Source organism: Pan paniscus, chromosome X (assembly GCF_029289425.2).
Source record: "Pan paniscus chromosome X, NHGRI_mPanPan1-v2.0_pri, whole genome shotgun sequence".
NCBI classification, from domain to species: Eukaryota; Metazoa; Chordata; class Mammalia; order Primates; family Hominidae; genus Pan; species Pan paniscus.
Genome location: NC_073272.2, coordinates 75,162,670 through 75,183,748, shown reverse-complemented (window position 1 = coordinate 75,183,748; position 21,079 = coordinate 75,162,670). Strand labels below are relative to the sequence as shown.

The 21,079-nt window shown below is 37.8% G+C and overlaps 1 protein-coding gene and 1 long non-coding RNA gene across 4 annotated transcripts in view; one reads left to right on the top strand and one right to left on the bottom strand.

The window, feature by feature from the left end:
* The window catches only part of LOC134729782 (uncharacterized), a 142,239-nt gene extending 134,383 nt beyond the window's left edge, over positions 1–7,856 (bottom strand). The window contains exon 1 of the long non-coding RNA XR_010111207.1: positions 7,728–7,856. This is a non-coding gene — a long non-coding RNA (uncharacterized LOC134729782). The remainder of the gene's footprint in view (positions 1–7,727) is intronic.
* ZDHHC15 (zinc finger DHHC-type palmitoyltransferase 15) overlaps positions 7,745–21,079 on the top strand; it is a 116,804-nt gene continuing 103,469 nt past the window's right edge. The window contains exon 1 of one of the 3 annotated variants that reach the window (XM_055106932.2): positions 7,745–8,471. In XM_055106932.2, the coding sequence (XP_054962907.1) occupies positions 8,336–8,471 (136 nt within the window). In that variant the 5' untranslated portion in view covers positions 7,745–8,335. The remainder of the gene's footprint in view (positions 8,472–21,079) is intronic. The other 2 variants (XM_063601597.1, XM_063601596.1) reach the window with 2 other exon arrangements.

The window sequence follows — 21,079 nt, the reverse complement described above, 5'->3', positions numbered from 1 at the left end:
TAATTTTGGGGTTAATAAAATCAAGATGTAAATTTTAAAATTCTTTGAAATTAATGATAACAGTGATGCAACTTATCACAACTCCTGAAATAAAGCAGAAGCCATGCTAAGAAAAAAGTTTACAGCACTAAATGCCTACAGCAAAATATCTGAAACCTCACAAATTGACAAATTTACAACACATCTCAAGGAACTACAGAAAGAAGAACAAACCCAAAGCTAGCAGAAGAAAAAAAAATGACAAGGATCAGAGCAGAACTAACTGAAATTAAAAATAAAAGATAAAAAACACAATACCAAAGATCAATGAAACAGAAAACTGTTTTTTGAAAAGACAACATCAATAGACTATTAGGTAGATTAACCCAGAAACAAAAAGAAAAGATTCAAATAAGCTTAATGGAAAATGAAAGTGAAGACTTACAACCAACAGCACAGAAGTATAAAAATCCATCTGAGATTATTATGAACACCTCTATGCACTCAAACTAGAATATCTGGAGAAAATGAATAGATTCCTGAAAACACATATCCCTCCTAGCTTGAATCAGAAATAGAAATCCTGAACAGACCAATAGGAAGCAGTGATATTGAATCAGTAATACAGAATTTGCCAGGAAAAAAAAGCCCAAGGCCAGATGGATTCACATGCAAATTCTACCCAACATTCGAAGAATTGGGTACTACTGAAACTATTTCAAAAGACTGAGAAAGAGCAAATATGCCCTAATTCATTCTATGAAACCAGTATCTCCCCAATACCAAAGCCAAGAAGGGACATGATAAGAAGAAGAAAACAACACACCCATATCCCTGACGAACATAGATGCAAAAATACTCAACAAAATACTAGCGAACCAAATTCAACATTAAAAAGTAAATTAGCCATTATCAAGTGAGTTTTATCCCAGGGATGCAGGGATGGTTCAACACATGCAAGTCAACAGATTCAGAAAAAGCATTTGATAAATTCCATCATCCCTTTATGATAAAAACCCTCAACAAACTAGGTATAGAAGGGACGTACCTCAAGATAATAAAAGCCATACATAAAAAACCCCGCAGCCAGCACTATACTGAATGAGGAAAAATTGAAATCATTCCCTGAGAACAGGAATGCAACAAGGATGCCCACATTCAACACTTATTCAACATAGTACTGGAAATACTAGCCAGAACAATCAGATAAGAGAAAGAAATAAAGGGCACCCAAACTGGAAAAGAGGAAGTCAAACTACCTCTGTTTGCTGATATGATTGTATACTGAGAAAACCCCAAAGACTCCTCCAAAAAATCTCCTAGGTTTGATAAATGAATTTAGTAAAGTCTCAGGTTATAAAATCAATATGCATAAATCAGTGGCACTGCTATATACCAACAACAACTAAGCTGAGAATCAAATCAATAACTCACTTCCTTTTGCAACAGCTGGAAAAAATAAAATGAAATACATAGGAGTATTAACCAAGGAGGCGAAAGAAATCATAGATGACACAAACAAATGGAAATATATCCTATGCTCATGTGGTGAAGAAGAAACACTTACACACTGCTGGTGAGAACATAAATTAGTAAAACTTTTTATGGAAAGGAGTATGTAGATTTCTCAAATAACTAAAAGTAGATCTACCACTTGATCCAGCAATTCCATTACTAGATATCTACCCAAAGGAAAAGAAGCCATTATAATGGAATACTATGCAGCCATAAAAAATGATGAGTTCATGTCCTTTGTAGGAACATGGATGAAACTGGAAATCATCATTCTCAGCAAACTATCGCAAGGACAAAAAACCAAACACAACATGTTCTCACTCATAGGTGGGTTGAACAACGAGAACACATGGACACAGGAAGAGGAACATCACACTCCGGGGACTGTTGTGAGGTAGTGGGAGAGTAGAGGGATAGCATTAGGAGATATACCTAATGCTAAATGATGAGTTAATGGGTGCAGTACACCAACATGGCACATGTATACATATGTAACAAACCTGCACATTGTGCACATGTACCCTAAAACTTAAAGTATAATAATAATAAAATAAAAGAAAAAGAAAAGAAATCTGCACATGTATGTTAATTGCAGCACAATTCACAATTGTGAAGACATGGAACCAACCTAAGTGCCCATCAACTGATGAATGAATAAATAAAATGCTATATATATATATATATATATATATACGCACACACACACCCCAAGGAATACTACTCAACCATAAAAAAGAATGAAATAATGTAATTTTCAGCAACTTGGATGAAACTGGAGGCCATTATTCTAAGTGAAGTAACTCAGGAATGAAAAACCAAACACCATATGTTCTCACTTATAAGTGGGAACTAAGCTATGTGTATGCAAGGACATACAGAGTGGCTTAATGGACACTGGAAACCCAGAAGAGGGGAGAGTTGGAAGAGGATTAGGGACAAAAAACTACATATTGGGTACAATGCACAGTACTTGGGTGACAGGTGCACTAAAATCTCAGACTTCCCCACTATATAATTCATCCATGTAACCCAAAATCACTTGTACCCCTATCACTATTGAAATTTTTAAAAAGAACCAAAAAATAAAATTAAAAATTAAGAAAAAGAAATAAACAATCTGAATAGGGCTATATCTATTGATGATATTGAATCAATGACTAATAACCTTCCAAAACAGAAATCACCAGGCCCTGATGGGTTCACTGGTGAATTCCACAAAACGTTTAAGGAAGAAATTATACCAATCCTGTACAATCTCTTTCAAATTATAGAAGCAGAGGAAATACTTCCTAACACATTCTATCAGGCCAGCATCACCCTAATACCAAAAACCAGGCAAAGACACTACAAGAGAAGAAAACTATAGATCAATATCTCTAATGAACATAGATGCAAAAATTCTCAAAAAAATACTAGCAAATCAAACCCAATGTATAAAAATAAGTATACACCTCAATCAAGTGAGATTTATTCCAGGTATACAAGGCTGGTACAACATTAGAATATCAATTAATGTAATCCATACCATCAACAGGCTACAGAAGAAAAATCACATGATCATATCATTAGATGCAAATAAAACATCTGACAAAATCCAACATCTATTCATAATTTTTTTAAAATTTTAGAAATCTTAGGAAATGAGGGGAACTTCCTTAATGTAATAAGAATTTCTATTTTCAAAACCCTGTAACTAACATCATGTTTAATGGTAAGAAAATAGAATCTTTCCCATTAAAATCAGGAACAGGGCAAGGATGTCCATGAGCAAGGATGACCCTCTTGTCATCCTTTTCAATAACATACTGGACGTCCTAGCTAATGCAATGAGACAAGAAAATGAAACAAAAGGAATACTAATTTGGAAGGATGAAATAACATTGTTTTTGTTCATCAGTTACATGATTGTTTATGCAGAAAATCTGAAAGAATCAACGGAAAAGCTGGAGCTAATAAGCAATTATAGGAAAGTCGAAGGACACAAGGTGAATATACAAAAGTCAATCAGTTTTCTATAAAGCAGCAATGAACAAGTGGAATTTGAAATTACTAACACAATCCCATTTACATTAGCACGAAATACTTAAGTGGAAATCCCATTTACATTAGCATGAAATACGTGGAAATCTAACAAAATATGTAGAAGATTTATATGAGGAAAACTACAAAATTCTGATGAAATCAAAGAAGAACTACATAAATGGAAAGGTGTTCCATGTTCATGGATAGGTAGACCCAATATTATCACGATGTCAGTTCTTTCCAATCTATAGATTCAATGCAATCCCAATCAAAATCCCAGCAAATTACTTTGTGGATATCAACAAACTCATTCTAAAGTTTTTATGGAGAGGCAAAATAACCAGAACACCACAATATTGAAAAAGAATAATGTTAGAGGACTGACACTAGCCAATTTCAAGACTTACTATAAAGCAACAATAATCAAGACACTGTGATATTGATGAAATAATAGACAAACAGATAAGTGGAAAAAATAGAGAACCTGGAAATAGAAATAGACCTACATAAATAAAATCTCCTGATCTTTGACAAAGGGGTAAATGCAATACAATGGAGAAAAGACCTTGTTTGTTTTGTTTTGTTTTGTTTTGTTTTGTTTTGTTTTTAAAGACGGAGTCTTGCTCTGTCTCCCAGGCTGGAATGCAGTGATGCAATCTCGGCTCACTGCAACCTCCACCTCCCGGGTTCAAGCAATTTTTCTGCCTCAGCCTCTTGAGTAGCTGGCATTACAGGCGCATGTCATCACACCTGGCTAATTTTTGTATTTTTAGTAGAGACAGGGTTTCACCATGTTGGCCAAGCTCGTCTCGAACTCCTGACCTCAGGTGATCCACTGGCCTTGGCCTCCTAAAGTGCTAGGAAGGATCATCATTTTTACAAATGGTTCTGGAACAAATGGATATCCACATGCAAAAAATATAAATCTAGACACAGACCTTACACCCTTCATAAAAATTAACTCAAAATGGATTACACACCTAAATATAAAACACAAAACTGTATAACTCCCAGAATGTAACATATGTGAAAATCCAGATAACCTTGGGTTTGGTGATGGCTTTTTAGATGGAACACCAAAGACACAATCCATGAAAGAAAGAATTAATAAGCTGGACTTCATTAAAATAAAAAAGTTGCTCTGCTAAAGACACTATCAAGAGAATAAAAAGGCCACACGCTGAAAGAAAATATTTGCAAAAGACACATGATAAAGAGCTGTAATCTAAAATACACAAAAATTATTTAAAATTAAACAATAAGAAAGCAAGCATCTCAAAAAAAGGGCTAAAGACCTGAACAGACACCTCACCAAAGATATATAGATGGCAAATAAACATACGAAAAGATGCTCCACACTATATGTCATCAGAGATGTGCAAATTAAAACAATGAAATACCACTACAGACTTTTCCAATGGCCAAAATCCAGAACACTGGCCTCACCAAATTCTAGCAAGGATGTAGAGCAACAGGAACTCTCAGTCATTTCTGCTGGAAACACAAAATAGTACAGCTACTTTTGAAAACACTTTGGCAGTTTCTTACAAAACTAAATATACTCTTACCACATGATCCAACAATCTCAGTCCTTGGTATTTACCCAAATAAGGTGAAAACCTACATCCACACAAAAACTTGCACATGGATGTTTATAGCAGCTTTATTCATAACAACCAAAATTTGGAAGCAACCAAGATGTCTTTCAGTGAGTGAGTGTATAAATAAACTGTGGTACATCCAGAAAATGGAATATTATTCAACACTAATAAGAAATGAGTTATCAAGCCATGAAACGACATGGAGGAATCTTAAATGCATATTACTAAGTGAAAGAAGCCAATCTGCAAAGGTTACATACTGCATCATTCCAACTATATGACATTCTGGAAGAGGCAAACTACAGAAACAGTAAAAAAAAAACAAAAAAAATCAATAGTTTCCAAGAGTTGTGGAGAGGGAAAGATGAACAGGTAGAACACAGAGGAGTTTTAGGGCAGCAAAAATATTCTATATGAGACTGTAATGGTGGATACAAGTCATTATATATTCATCCAAACCTACAGACTGTACAACACCAATAGTGAATGCTAATAGAAACTATGGACTTTGGATGACAAATATATGTTGATGCTGATTCATAGATTCTAACAAATGTACCACTCTGGTAGGGGATGTTGATAATGGAGGTGGCTATGCATGTGGTGGTAGGGGTTATATGGGAAATCTTTGAACCTTCCTTTCAATTTTGCTGTTAATCTAACATTGCTCTAATAAATAAAGTCTTTAAAAATAAATTTAAATAAATGTAGGCTTTGCATGCTATATGACCTATGTCACAACTACTCCAACTCAGCATTGTACAAAACAGCCATAGACTACAAATTGACATGAATGTGTTCCAATAAAACTTCATTCATAAAAAGTCAGTGGGCCATATTTGGCCCATAGGCATAGTTTGCCAATCCTTGATGTATACACTTGAACATGGTTTGTCTCTCTGGTTCTTGGCCCTCCATGCTCCTTTGGGTGTGAGCTATCCCTGTCATAAGCCCCCTGGCCCCAGACTATTTGATTAGTGATCGGGCTACCTTAGAAGAGGAAGACTTAGGCAAAATTAACCATGTCAAAACGTGAAAGTTATCAACTTCCCCCACGAACTCTGCTCTTCTCACAATAGCCCCTATCATGGTGATTGGCAACATTGTTCATTCAGGCATTGAAGTTAGAAATCTGGCTGTTAGCTTTAACTTATCTCACTCCTCACCTGCCAACTGGTTGACAAATTCTGTTGATTTCCCCAAACACTATTACATCTTTCCCCTCCTCTCCTTCCCTTCATAGCCTGGCTTAGGCCTAGGCTCTTACCATCTCTTGGTTAGACTACTGTTAATATCTTCCAGCAAAAGCGGGCTACTTGCAGTCCCCCAAGTATGTTGTGCTGTTTCGCATACATTTGCCACTACATATTTCCTTTTGCCTGGAATCCCCTCCTCCCTTAAATCCTGCTCCCATCTCTTATCTTCCTGGTGAAATCCTAGTCATTATTCAAAACCCAACTGGGACTTTCCCTTTCACACTTAATCATTGCCTCCTCAAGGCTACTTGGTTTAAATAGTATACCCTTGACAATCCCAATATACATGTTCCACAAGCCCCGAATTATGAATATTGGAAAATTTAAGTATACATGTCAGAACCTTAGGGCTCAAATAATTAAATAGGCTACTAAATATTGTAACTAAAATGAACTCTGCATTTCATTGCATCATGAATTTAGTAACATCAACCATAAAATTAGCTTAATCTGAAAAGAAACAATAAATCTTTTATCACTTCAGGTAATTTACTGCATATATAACCGTAAATAAAAAACAGAGATCAACCTCGTAGAGACACTTGCTCCCACACAGTAGTCACACAGAATGTGAATCACACATGCATCTCAGCAAAATCACAAATTTCTCCATGTAAAAGACCTTTGGGAAAAACAGTGAGTGTCAAATCCATAAATGCCAAGAGCCTGCTGTACTTCTATTATTGTACTTGTGTCAATGAACAACTACAGCCCCAATGAGAACATGAGCTTCTTGGGGTCAGGCCCACTATTTTGTCATTCTTTTTGTACCAAAGTTGATCTAACAGGAAGCAACCACTCCAAAAACATTTGTTGAATTAAATTACCTCCTAATTGATCTTCCTACTTCAAGGCCATCTTCCTTTCCAAAATCCTGCCAGTTATTTCACAAAAAACATATCCCTGATGTCACTCCATTTCCCCCAAACCTTTGATGGCTCTTCATAATCTGCTTTACATGATTATGTCCCCATGTCATGCTAGGACATATAAGAGCCTTCACACCATGGCCTCATATTCCCAGTCTCATTCTTAGCCTCTCTTCTTCACACACACTCTTCAAGCCACACTAGCTGCTCCTGGAACATTTTTGGACTTTCATTACTCTATGACTTTGTAAATGCTGTTTCCTCTGTCTAAAAGGTCCTCCTCCTCTCATCTGCCTGGAAAACCTGAATTTATTAATGTAGCTCAGCTTAAATATCGCTACCTTTGTAGCTTTCCCTGACCCCTCTCAGAATCACTGTCTCCCTCATTTGTTTTTTTATACCAATGTGTTTGTTCTAAAAACATACTAAGCTGATTCTGCGGGGAGGGAAAAGGGAAGGAGGGAGTGCCCTGTCAAAGGACTTACCCAAGCAGCGACTGCGGCACTACGTGTTAAGCATATTGTTCAAGCAGCAGTGGGAGGATGGAGCTGGATGGCCTTCATGTTATGAGATGCTATGGCTCGCATCTTTCACACTGCGTGTGTGTGTGTGTGTGTGTGTAACTGTGTGGGGGGGTAGCAGGGGGAGAGAAAGAGAACGAAGGGAGAGAGAGAGACAGAGACAGAAACAAAGAGGGCGGACGCAGTGCAGTAAGAGCAGATGGGCGGACCCAAATTTCTTCTGCTTCACGATTTTGCGGAGGTCTAGCCCTGCATCCAGCCTTGAAACAGGGTGGGGAGGAGGCAGAAAGGGGAGGGACTGCACTCCCTCTGAGCGTGCTAGCTCCGACTGCCTGACGGATCACCCTTCCGCTCCAACATGGCTAGTTCCTCAACGCCGTGACTCAAGCCTGTTGTGACAGGCAGGGCGCACTCAGCAGCGCAGCCCCACAGGTGGCGAAGGCTCCGCGAGAGGGTTCCCGCCAGGCTACACAGTGGAGTGCCGCACAGCGCGCCTTCCAGCCTCGCAGCCGCCACCCTAGCGGTTCCGACCCGGCGCCAGCAGGCCTGCTTGGTCGATCTTCGAGCCAAAGATGCGGCGAGGCTGGAAGATGGCTCTGTCTGGGGGGCTGCGGTGCTGCCGCCGGGTACTGTCCTGGGTGCCAGTGCTCGTTATTGTCCTCGTCGTGCTCTGGTCCTACTATGCCTACGTCTTTGAACTCTGCCTGGGTAAGTGGGGCTGGGCACCTAAGGTGGGGAAATTATACTCCAATATAATCGTTTGCCCTACCTTCACACTGGTGTCCCTTGTGTTCTCAAGCCTTCTCTCTGCGGTTTTCCTTTCTCTCCCTGGAGAGTTCCTTGTCCCCAGCCTCTGGCTTCCCACAATATTTCCTGCGCCCTCCCACCAGGATCCCGCCGTGTCTCCATCGTCTCCCACCTAGGGTTTCTTATTTCTTTGCCCTACCCACAATAATGTCCTGGCTCTTCCCACGAGGGCTCCCTTTTCTCATACAGGGCAACCACCTGCACCTTGTGCTCTCCTTCTGGGAGCCCCTACTGTACGAAGTTGAGGAAACAACATACCCTGTGTCTTTAAACTGTTTGCTCACACTAGGAATCTCACCAATGCATCCAACTAGGAGCCCCACCATTTTCCCTCCTACTAGAATCCTACTAGGATTTCCTACTAGGGATTTCCTACTGAGAGTTCCAAAATATTTCCTCTACTCTCTTACTAGCTCTCCTTTTTCACACACTGGAATCTATCGTTTTCCCGTGATCCTCTCACACTGGCTGAAGTGCTTCATATCTTTGTCCACTTGTGATCCCACAGTGCACCCTATTCTACTCCATTAAGATCTTCCCTTTTCACACAGTGGTAAGCCCTCCATTCTCTTTCCCTGTGGGCTCCCCCCATTTAATCATTTTCTTTAATGGGATTGGTATTCTATAATACATCCTCTCTCACATGAGAGGCCCTGATTATATTATACTGGAGTTCCCTCCAGTCTCCTGCCTTCTTGCTTTGAGGAGCATTCGACTCCTTCCCATTAGGAGCCCCACATTATTTTCTGACACCTTATACTGGTGACCCTGCTATTGTCACATGATGATAGTGCCTTCTCCCACTAGAGTCACCTCTTTTACCCTCCCACAAGGGTTTCCGTAATTTATCTCCTATTCCATCAAAGGGCCGCTACTTTTCTAATCATTATTCCTCGTTATGTTTTTTAGGAAACCCACTCCCCACCTCCCACAGTGTTCTTTCACTTTTAGCCCCACATTCTGCCATCCACTTCCTTTGGGATTTCTTATTATTATTTCTTCTTACTTCTCATTGGATTGCACTTGTCCCATCTTCTCAAACTGGGGAAACCCCATTCTTTTTTACTGGGGTTTCTAATATTTTCTACTCCTCCCAATGGGCATATCATTTCTCATTCCCTCTCATTAGACTACCCCTTTTATAATTCTATGATCTTTTTTTACCCTGTCCTGTCACACTAAGGAGCACTCTATATCCTCCTTATTTGCAAAATGGTTCTCACAGTATAGCTTGTGCATTCAAACTCAGAATTCTACAATATTTCCCGACACAAACCCCAAGTCTCTCCCTTATATTATTCCCACTTTCCACTTTAATTCCCCCCATTCCCCATTCTTATTATTATTGGCCTTGCAATGCTCTCATCAACTCACAATGGCGTTTTCATATTATATCCTGTCTTGTTACAATAGGGTCCCTGCTTTTCTCACAGTAAAATCTCCCCTTGTCCCTGTCTTCTCACATTGAAGAATCCCTGTCTCCTCTCAAAAGAGATTCCACTAATACTTGTCAGTCTTGTCACTTCGACACTGTAATTCCATCGCCAGCACCCTTAAACTTGTGGCCTACAATGTTCCCTATTCATCTAGTTTGGGGCTCCAATATGTTTATACTCCTCTCACAGTAGGACTCCTGACCCATTGGACATCCCCTCACTCCCAAGTCCTTCTGAGACTTCTTTATTTTTTCATACCAAACTCTTCTCACCTTAAAAATGATGGTAAGGATGCTGCTTTTTTGAACTCCGGGACCTGACTCCATTTGTAATTTTCTTCTATTACATATTTGCAAAGCAATAGTCTACCCCAGGTAGACTGGGATAAACTAGGGAGGCAGGAGATGATCCTCTTTTCCAATATAGAACTTTCTATATTCTAATTCTATAATTTCCTATATTCTAATTCTAATTACCTCTCTGAATCACAGTTGGAATTTTTCTTACCTCTTCCTTAGAGATATTATGGAAAATGCAGAAAGAGCTCTTAAAATAAATGTCATTAGTTGCCTTCATAGATACAAGTTAGCCTAGTTTTCTTTTGTATCTCAATCCAGTATTGGGATGCATTAAGTAGACTATGCAATGACTGGGAAGCTGTTCTATTCTCAGACCTTACTACTTTGGCTTTTTGAATGATTGATTGAAGGGTCAAAAGTTCAGCACCATTATTGTGGTATGGACATTGCTCCTAGGAGCAATGCCATATTGTAAACAACTTATTTTGGAGTTTTTCAGTATTGACTCATATGAGCTTCACCAAGATATATTTTAAAAATTAATGATGATAATGACTAACACTTATGTATTGCTTACTCTGTGCCAGAAAATATTCTAAGTTCTGTAGATAGAATAACTATATATTAATTCATTTAATCATCACAATAACTATATGAGGCAGGTACCATTACTGTTTCCATTGTACAGATGTGTAAACTGAGGCACAGATGAGCAAACAAGGTAAAGACCAAGTTACTGCAAATAATTGGCCTTCTATAAGTTCTTCTTTAGTCATGTAATATTAACAGATGAATGGAAGCGTAGGACTTATTTGTTTGTTTCAGTTAACATACTTGCACCACACTGCTACATGCCAAGTACTATTTCTAGGTGACTACACACACAGACACTTAATCTTTATAACAAATTTCCAATGTATATACTATCATTACTTGTTTGTAAACTGAGGAACAGACAGAATAAGTAGCTTACCTAAGGTCACAGAGCTAGTAAATGGCCAAACTTAAAACCCAGGCAGTATGTTGCCACAGTCTCCTCTAGACTAATGCAGAGGTAAAAACTTTGTGACATACAAGCCAGATGTAGCCTTCAGATATATTTTGCCTGGCCTGCACAGTGTTTTCTTAACATTTTGCATCAGTTCCCATTATTTAAAAGTCAGGAGAATAAGGCAGCTTTGACTTTCAACTCTGGCTGAACCAGTCCCTCCTGCCATCATCAGTTTAACAATCTTGTAACAAATTAGCAACCTGGGTTTTGGAAAGGTTAAATCAAATTTTCCTAAGGCCACACATTTAGTAATAGTGAAGAGTTGGAAATCCAGGCTGCCTGATACCAAGGCCATACCTTTTCCAATACAAATAAATTAACAAATTTGCATTTCAATATGTCTCAAAAAGTAACATTAAGGACCTAACTTCTTTCCAGGGATAAAACCTGATGTCTTTCTCCCTAACGTTACATTAGAGCTGAAACCAAAAGAGATGCTTTGTCCTTTAATTCTTAGAGTTTGAATTCTGCCATTTACTAGCCTGGAGACCTGGGGCAAGTAACTTCACTCTCTCAACCTCAGTTGTCTCACAAGTACCTTGCTTCTACAGTTGTTCATCCATATGACAAATGGTTGCTTAGCACTCAATATATGCCAGGTATTACTGCTGTGAGGCTCAAATAACATGATGCCTGAAAAGCATGCATCACAGTTCACAACACATTATAAGAGCTCATTAGATAGTAACTTGTGATTAGTAAAGAAATAAAGGATTCTTCCTGACCCAGGAAAATAAGAAGCTTAGCTTTTTAGAGAGGAAGGAAAGTAACAGTATCCATTTTATTGGGGTGAAATTTATATAGCATAAAATTAACCATTTTTAAGTGTTCACCTCAGTGCCATTTAGCACTCACAATGTTGTGCAGCCATCACCTCTATGTAGTTCCAAAATGTTTTTGTTATCCCATAAAGAAACCTCATAAGCATTAAGCAGTCACTCCCTGTTCCCTCTTCCCCCAAGTCCTAGCCAATTATTAATCTGCATTCTGTCTCTATGGATTTACCTATTATGGATGTTCCATATAAATAGAATCATAAAATATGTGTTCTTTTGTGTCTGACTTCTTCCAGTTAACAAAATGTTTTTGAAATTGGTCCACATTGTATTATGTAACAGTAATTTATCCCTTTTAATGGCTGAATAATAGTCTATTGTGTGTGTGTGTGTGTGTATATATATATATATATATATATATACCAGTTTGTTATCCATTCATCCATTAATGGCCATTTGGGCTATTTCTACCTTTTGTCTCTTCTGAATAGTGCTGTTACAAACATTCATGTACAAGTATTTGTTTGAATATCTGTCTTCAATTCTTTTGAGTATATACACCAGGGAGATGGATGGGGATAATTGGACTGTATGGTAATTCTATGTTTAACTTTCTGAGGAACCTCCAAACTATCTTCCACAGTGACTGCACCATTTTACATTCCCATCAAGCAGCACAGAAGGGTTCCAATTTGTCCACATTCTCACCAAGACTTGTTATTTTCAGTTTTATTTTTATTATAGCCATCTTACTGGGTGTGAAGGGGTATCTCATTATGGATTTGATTTGTATTTCCATAATGACTAAAAATATTGAGTATCTTTTTATGTACTTGTTTGCCATCCATATATCTTCTTTGGGAAAATGTCTATTCAAGCCATTGTCCATTTTTTAATTGGGATTTTTAAATTGGGTTGTCTTTTTGTTGTTGAATTTTAATATTTTTTGCATGTTCTGAATACTTGATCTTTATCAGATACGTTATTTGCAAACATTTTCCCCCATACTTGATAGTATCATTTTATACACAAAGATTTTTAATTTTAATAAAATTCAATTTATCTATTTTTTCTTTTGTTGCCTATGCTTTTGGTGTCATATTTAAGAATCCATTACCAAATGCAAGAGCATAAAGATTTACCCCTGTGGGATTTTTTTGTTTGGTTGGTTGGTTGGTTTTGGTTTTTTGTTTGTTTGTTTGTTTTTTGTTTTGTTTTTGTTTTTGTTTTTGATACGGGACCTCACTATGTTGCCCAGGCTGATCTCAAACTCCTGGGCTCAAGTGATCCTCCCACCTTAGCCTCTCAAATAGCTGGGGCTACAGGCGTGTGCCCTGTGTTTTCTTATAATAATTTTATACTTTTAGCTCTCACTTTTAGGTATTTTAGCCATTCTGAGTTAATTTTTTATATCTGGCATAAGATACGAGTCCAGCTTTTTAAAAAAATTTTATTATTATTATACTTTAAGTTTTAGGGTACGTGTGCACAACATGCAGGTTTGTTACATATGTATACATGTGCCATGTTGGTGTGCTGCACCCATTAACTCCTCATTTAACCTTAGGTATTTCTCCTAATGCTATCCCTCCCCCCTCCCCCCACCCCACGACAGGCCCCCGTGTGTGATGTTCCCCACCATGTGTCCAAGTGTTCTCATTGTTCAATTCGCACCTATGACTGAGAACATGCAGTGTTTGGTTTTCTGTCCTTGCGATAGTTTGCTGAGAATGATGGTTTCCAGCTTCATCCATGTCCCTACAAAGGACATGAACTCATCCTTTTTTATGGCTGCATAGTATTCCATGGTGTATATGTGCCACATTTTCTTAATCCATTCTATCATTGATGGGCATTTGGGTTGGTTCCAAGTCTTTGCTATTGTGAATAGTGCCGCAATAAACATACGTGCGCATGTGTCTTTATAGTAACATGATTTATAATCCTTTGGGTATATTCCCAGTAATGGGATCTCTGGGTCAATTAGTATTTCTAGTTCTAGATCCTTGAGGAATCACCACACTGTCTTCCACAATGGTTGAACTAGTTTACACTGCCACCAACAGTATAAAAGTGTTCCTATTTCTCCACATCTTCTCCAGCACCTGTTGTTTCCTGACTTTTTAATGATCGCCATTCTAACTGGTGTGAGATGGTATCTCATTGTGGTTTTGATTTGCATTTCTCTGATGGCCAGTGATGATGAGCATTTTTTCATGTATCTTTTGGCTGCATAAATGTCTTCTTTTGAGAAATGTCTGTTCATATCCTTTGCCCACTTTTTGATGGAGTTGTTTGATTTTTTCTTGTAAATTTGTTTGAGTTCTTTGTAGAGTCTGGATATTAGCCCTTTGTCAGATGTGTAGATTGTAAAAATTTTCTCCCATTCTGTAGGTTGCCTGTTCACTCTGATGGTAGTTTCTTTTGCTGTGCAGAAGCTCTTTAGTTTAATTAGATCCCATTTGTCTATTTTGGCTTTTCTTGCCATTACTTTTGGTGTTTTAGTCATGAGGTCCTTGCCCATGCCTATGTCCTGAATGGTATTGCCTGGGTTTTCTTGTAGGGTTTTTAAGGTTTTAGGTCTAACATTTAAGTCTTTAATCCATCTTGAATTAATTTTTGTACAAGGTGTAAGGAAGGGATCCAGTTTCAGCTTTCTACATCTGGCTAGCCATTTTTCCCAACACCATTTATTAAATAGGGAATCCTTTCCCCATTTCTTGTTTTTGTCAGGTTTGACAAAGAGCAGATGGTTATAGATATGTGGTATTATTTCTGAGGGCTCTGTTCTGTTCCATTGGTCTACATATCTTTTTTGGTACCAGTACTATGCTGTTTTGGTTACTGTAGCCTTGTAGTATAGTTTGAAGTCAGGTAGCATGATGCCTCCAGCTTTGTTCTTTTGGCTTAGGATTGTATTGGCAATGCAGGCTCTTTTTTTGGTTCTACATGAACTTTAAAGTAGCCTTTTCCAATTCTGTGAAGAAAGTCATTGGTAGCTCGATGGGGATGGCATTGAATCTATAAATTACCTTGGGCAGTATGGCCATTTTCATGATATTGATTCTTCCTATCCATGAGCATGGAATATTCTTCCATTTGTTTGTGTCCTCTTTTATTTAATTGAGCAGTGGTTTGTAGTTCTCCTTGAAGAGGTCCTTCATTTCCCTTGTAAGTTGGATTCCTAGGTATTTTATTCTCTTTGAAGCAATTGTGAATGGGAGTTCACTCATGATTTGGTTCTCTGTTTGTCTGTTATTGGTGTATACGAATGCTTGTGATTTTTGCACATTGATTTTGTATCCTGAGACTTTGCTGAAGTTGCTTATCAGCTTAAGGAGATTTTGGCCTGAGATGATGGGGTTTTCTAAATATACAATCATATCATCTGCAAACAGGGACAATTCGACTTCCTTTTTTCCTAATTGAATACCCTTTATTTCTTTCTCCTGCCTGATTGCCCTGGCCAGAACTTCCAATATGTTGTTGAATAGGAGTGGTGAGAGAGGGCATCCCTGTCTTGTGCCAGTTTTCAAAGGGAATGCTTCCAGTTTTTGCCCATTCGGTAGGATATTGGCTGTGGGTTTGTCATAAATAGCTCTTACTATTTTGAGATACGTTCCATCAATACCTAGTTTATTGAGAGTTTTTAGCATGAAGGGCTGTTGAATTTTTTCAAAGGCCTTTTCTGTGTCTATTAAGATAATCATGTGGTTTTTGTCTTTGGTTCTGTTTATATGATGGACTACGTTTATTGATTTGCATATGTTGAACCAGCCTTGCATCCCAGGGATGAAGCCAACTGGATCTTGGTGGATAAGCTTTTTGATGTGCTTCTGGATTCGGTTTGCCAGTATTTTATTGAGGATTTTGCATCAATGTTCATCAGGGATATTGGTCTAAAATTCTCTCTCTTTTTTTTCTTTGTTGTGTCTCTGCCAGGCTTTGGTATCAGGATGATGTTGGCCTCATAAAATGAGTTAGGGAGGATTCCCTCTTTTACTATTTATTGGAGTAGTTTCAGAAGAAATGGTACCAGCTCCCCTTTGTACCTCTGGTAGAATTCGGGTATGAATCCATCTGGTCCTGGACTTTTTTTGGTTGGTAGACTATTAATTATTGCCTCAATTTCAGAGCCTGTTATTGGTCTATTCAGGAATTCAACTTCTTCCTGATTTAGTCTTGGGAGGGTGTATGTGTCCAGGAATTCATCCATTTCTTCTAGATTTTCTAGTTTATTTGCATAGAGGTGTTTATAGTAGTATTCTCTGATGGTAGTTTGTATTTCTGTGGGATCGGTGGTGATATCCCCTTTATCATTTTTTTATTGCGTCTATTTGATTCTTCTCTCTTTTCTTCTTTATTAGTCTTGCTGCTTCCTCGCAATTCTATCTCGGACTGCTGTACTAGCAGTGAGCAAGGCTCCATGGGCGTGAGACCCACCGAGCCTTGCATGGGATATAATCTCCTGGTGTTCCATTTGCTAAGACCATTGGAAAAGCACAGTATTAGGGCGGGAGTGTCCCGATTTTCCAGGTGCAATCTGTCATAGTTTCCCATGGCCAGGAAAGGGAATTGCCAGACCCCTTGTGCCTCCTGGGTGAGGTGATGCCCTGCCCTGCTTCGGCTCACACTCCATGGGCTGCACCCACTGTCCAACCAGTCCCAGTGAGATGAACCTGGTACCTCAGCTGGAAATGCAGAAGTCACCTGTCTTCTGTGTTGCTCACGCTGGGAGCTGTAGACTGCAGCTGTTCCTATTCAGCCATCTTGGAATGATCCTGTTGAATACCAGCTTAATTTAATAGTATACAAAACCCAGCCGTTTGCAGCTCTGTTGCCCCCTTTATGCTATTATCACAAATTACATCTTTATACATTGTATACTCCTTAACGTAGATTTATCATTGTTGTTTTATGCATTTTTTCCTTTAAATTAGATAGTAAAAAGAGTTAAAAAAAACGTAAAACTCAATATTACTTGCTTTTGTAGCTACCTGTATAGTTTACCAGTGTTCTTGTTTTTTTGTATAGCTTGGGTTACAGTGAGTGCCTTTTCAGTTTTTCTAAAGAATGCCCTTTGGCATTTCTTGAAGGGCAATTCTACTAGTGATCAGCTCCCTCAGTTTTTGTTTATCTGGGAATGTCTTGTTTTCGCTTTCATTCTTTGAAGTATAGTGTTGCTGGACATAGAGTTCTGGATATGTGTTGACAGATGTTTTTCTTTTTCTTTCAGCAATTTAAATATCACATTTCACTGCCTTCTAGCCTCTGTGGGTTCTTAAGAGAAATCAGCTGTTAGTCTTATTGTTCTTTTTTGTATGTAAAAAGTCAATTTTCCTGCTTTCAAGATTTTCTCTTTGTTTTTTGGCAATTTGACTATAATGTGTCTGATTGTGGATATCTTTTAGTTTATTCTATTTGGAGTTCATTGCACTTCTTGGATGTTTAGATTCATATTTTTTACCAAATGTATGAAGTTTTTTAGCCATCATTTTTTCAAATACTCTTTCTGTTTTTCCTCTCTTTCCTCTCACTTTGGAAGCCCCGTTATGTGTATATTAGTATGTTAGGATATAGGCTGTATATTAGAGTGTAGGCTCTATTATTGTATATAGTAGAGTGTAGGTGGCTGTCCTCACAGCCTCTACTGATCTGGGATGTGGAGGATGGTAGGCAGCCACTTTAAAATGTCACAGTATCCTCTTACTACAAAGCATCAGTTCTTTTCTTCACCAAGTCTTCCTCTCTGGTTATTGTAACAATTTTACTAGATTCCAGAGTTCTGCAAAAGTTTATTCTGACAGTTTTTGCCAGCTCATTAGTTGCTTTTGAGGAGGGATGTAAGTCTGGAGTACTCTTAGTTTTGGTGCCCAATAGTATCCATTCTGAGATTAAAAAATAAAAATAGCTATGATATAATTCTACTTGAAAGGTAGAAATTTTCCGAAGAGAGAAGAAATATAAACTGATCAGACAGAAAAAAAAAAAACAGAAGAAACATTTTCTAGAAACCAAGTTTCTATAGAGGTAAAAGTATCCATTCAAGCCTATAGGAATCATGGTATTACCACATCTAAAACAGTTTTATGTCATTCATATGACAAACAGTTAAATGTATCATCACACCTGACTAGTAACTTGTTGTAACAAACGCCTAATATAACTCCAATGGTTTTAAAACCTAACTCAGAATCACCTGCTGAGGTTTTCAAATACAAATTTCTGCACCTCCATCCAAAGTTGTGCTATGTGAAGAGAGCCCCGGAATCTATATTTTTATTGTGCTTCCTAAGTAAGTATTACGATCATCCAGGTTTGAGAGGGACTGCCTTAAAAGTAAATGAATGGCTGGTGTGAGTAACTTTTTCAAAGAAGTAAATAAAGACTGACCTGATTAGCTTACTTTCAACAGAAAACACTCAGAAATGTGTCTCAGTTCCCTATATCAAACTCTACCATCTCCTAACCTAGAATCTAAGAAACATCTAAGAGAAAAAGTGGGGGGAATCAAAGTTATTCATTTTGACACTGAATAAATTATTTTAATACCATCATATGTAACTCTGGGAACCATAACATTTTTTAAAATCAGACTTGTTTTGTCCTAAACTTATTGTAGAATGTAACCTGACTAAACAATTTATTTTTGTAGAAAAATGATTATAAATTGCTAACAATAATTAAGTACTTATGTGCAAAGCACCCAAGTGCTTTACACATATGTTATTACTTAATCCTTGTAACAATCTGATAACATAACCAATTTTATCTTCGTTTTACAGATGAGGAAACTGAGGCACACAGTGATTAATTAACCAAGGTCACAGAATAAGTGTCAAGAGCCAAAATACGAATACATGCCAAAGTATATGCTGTACATCATTATAATAAACTCTCTTCCCAAACATGTCATTCGTTAAAAAAGAACTTCATGTTGTAAGTGAGTGCTCATCTCACTGGATATTTTCAAACTTCCTACTCTCCTTTCAGAAGTCCCTTTTGAACTCCACTAATTCTGTAGCCACTAGCCACATGTGGCTATTAAACACTTGAAATGTGTCATCTGGATTCAGATGTTCTGGAAGCATAAAATATACACCAGCATTCCAAAACTTAGTGAAAAAAAGAATATAAATTATCACAATAATTTTTATGTGGATAACATGTTGAAGATTCTGGATATTAGCCCTTTGTCATATGAGTAGATGGCAAAAATTTTCTCCCATTCTGTAGGTTGCCTGTTCACTCTGATGGTAGTTTCTTTTGCTGTGCAGAAGATCTTTAGTTTAATTAGATCCCATTTGTCAATTTTGGCTTTTGTTGCCATTGCTTTTGGTGTTTTAGACATTAAGTCCTTGCCCATGCCTATGTCCTGAATGGTATTGCCTAGGTTTTATTCTAGGGTTTTTATGGTTTTAGGTCCAATATCCAGAATCTACAAAGAACTCAAACAAATTTACAAGAAAAAAACAAACAACCCCATCAAAAAGTGGGCGAAGGATATGAACAGACACTTCTCAAAAGAAGACATTTATGCAGCCAAAAGACACATGAAAAAATGCTCATCATCACTGACCATCAGAGAAATGCAAATCAAAACCACAATGAGATACCATCTCACACCAGTTAGAATGGCGTTAATTAAAAACCAGGAAATAACAGGTGCTGGAGAGGATGTGGAGAAATAGGAACACTTTTACACTGTTGGTGGGACTGGAAACTAGTTCAACCATTGTGGAAGACAGTGTGGCCATTCCTCAAGGATCTAGAACTAGAAATACCATTTGACCCAGCCATCCCATTACTGGGTATATACCCAGAGGATTATAAATCATGTTACTATAAAGACACATGCACACGTGTGTTTATTGCAGCACTATTCACAATAGCAAAGACTTGGAACCAACCTAAATGTCCATCAGTGATAGACTGGATTAAGAAAATGTGGCACATATACACCATGGAATACTATGCAGCCATAAAAAAGGATGAGTTCATGTCCTTTGTAGGGACATGGATGAAGCTGGAAACCATCATTCTCAGCAAACTATCGCAAGGACAAAAAAAACTAAACACCGCATGTTCTCACTCATAGGTGGGAATTGAACAATGAGAACACTTGGACACAGGAAGGGAAACATCACACACTGGGGCCTATTGTGGGGTGGGGGGAGGGGGGAGGGATAGCATTAGGAGATATACCTAATGTAAATGACGAGTTAATGGGTGCACCATACCAACATGGCACATGTATACATATGCAATGAACCTGCATGTTGTGCACATGTACCCTAGAACTTAAAGTATAATTTAAAAAAACATGTTCAAATGAAAATATTTTGATATATTGGTAAAATATATTTTTTAAATTAAGTTCACTTGGCATTCTTTAACTTTCTAAAAAATGTTCCTACTAGAAAATTTAAACTACCTGGCTCACATTATTTCTATTGGATCGCACTGCTGTAGAATTTCTTCAGTGTCCTTTCTACGATTTTTTACCATTTCCATCTAGCCCCAAATTAGGCTTTTTCTACTTGTATACTTCTGTGAACCCTACAATATGCATCTATTTAAAGGAAATTATAAACTATGTTTGGTTGTAACACTGGTTGTCTGTGATGAAAAACTATTCCATATATACCATCCTTCCTTAATTTTTCTCCATACCTACTTGCAAAGAGTCAATAAATAATGAAAGAAAAAAGGAGAGACAGTGCAAAAAGCCATTTGATGATAACTCCAATAATTTACCCCCTAGTAGTGAATGAAACTTAAAGAAACAGAGAAGGTGTATAATTACATGTATCACCACATCACTCTAAAATCTTCATGCCAAGTTACCCATAGCATGGCTAAATGTACGCTTACCCATGAGATTAGTGATAGCAGATTCATTTTGTAAAAGTTTGTTGTGACTCTTGTAACATTTTCACTTTAAATA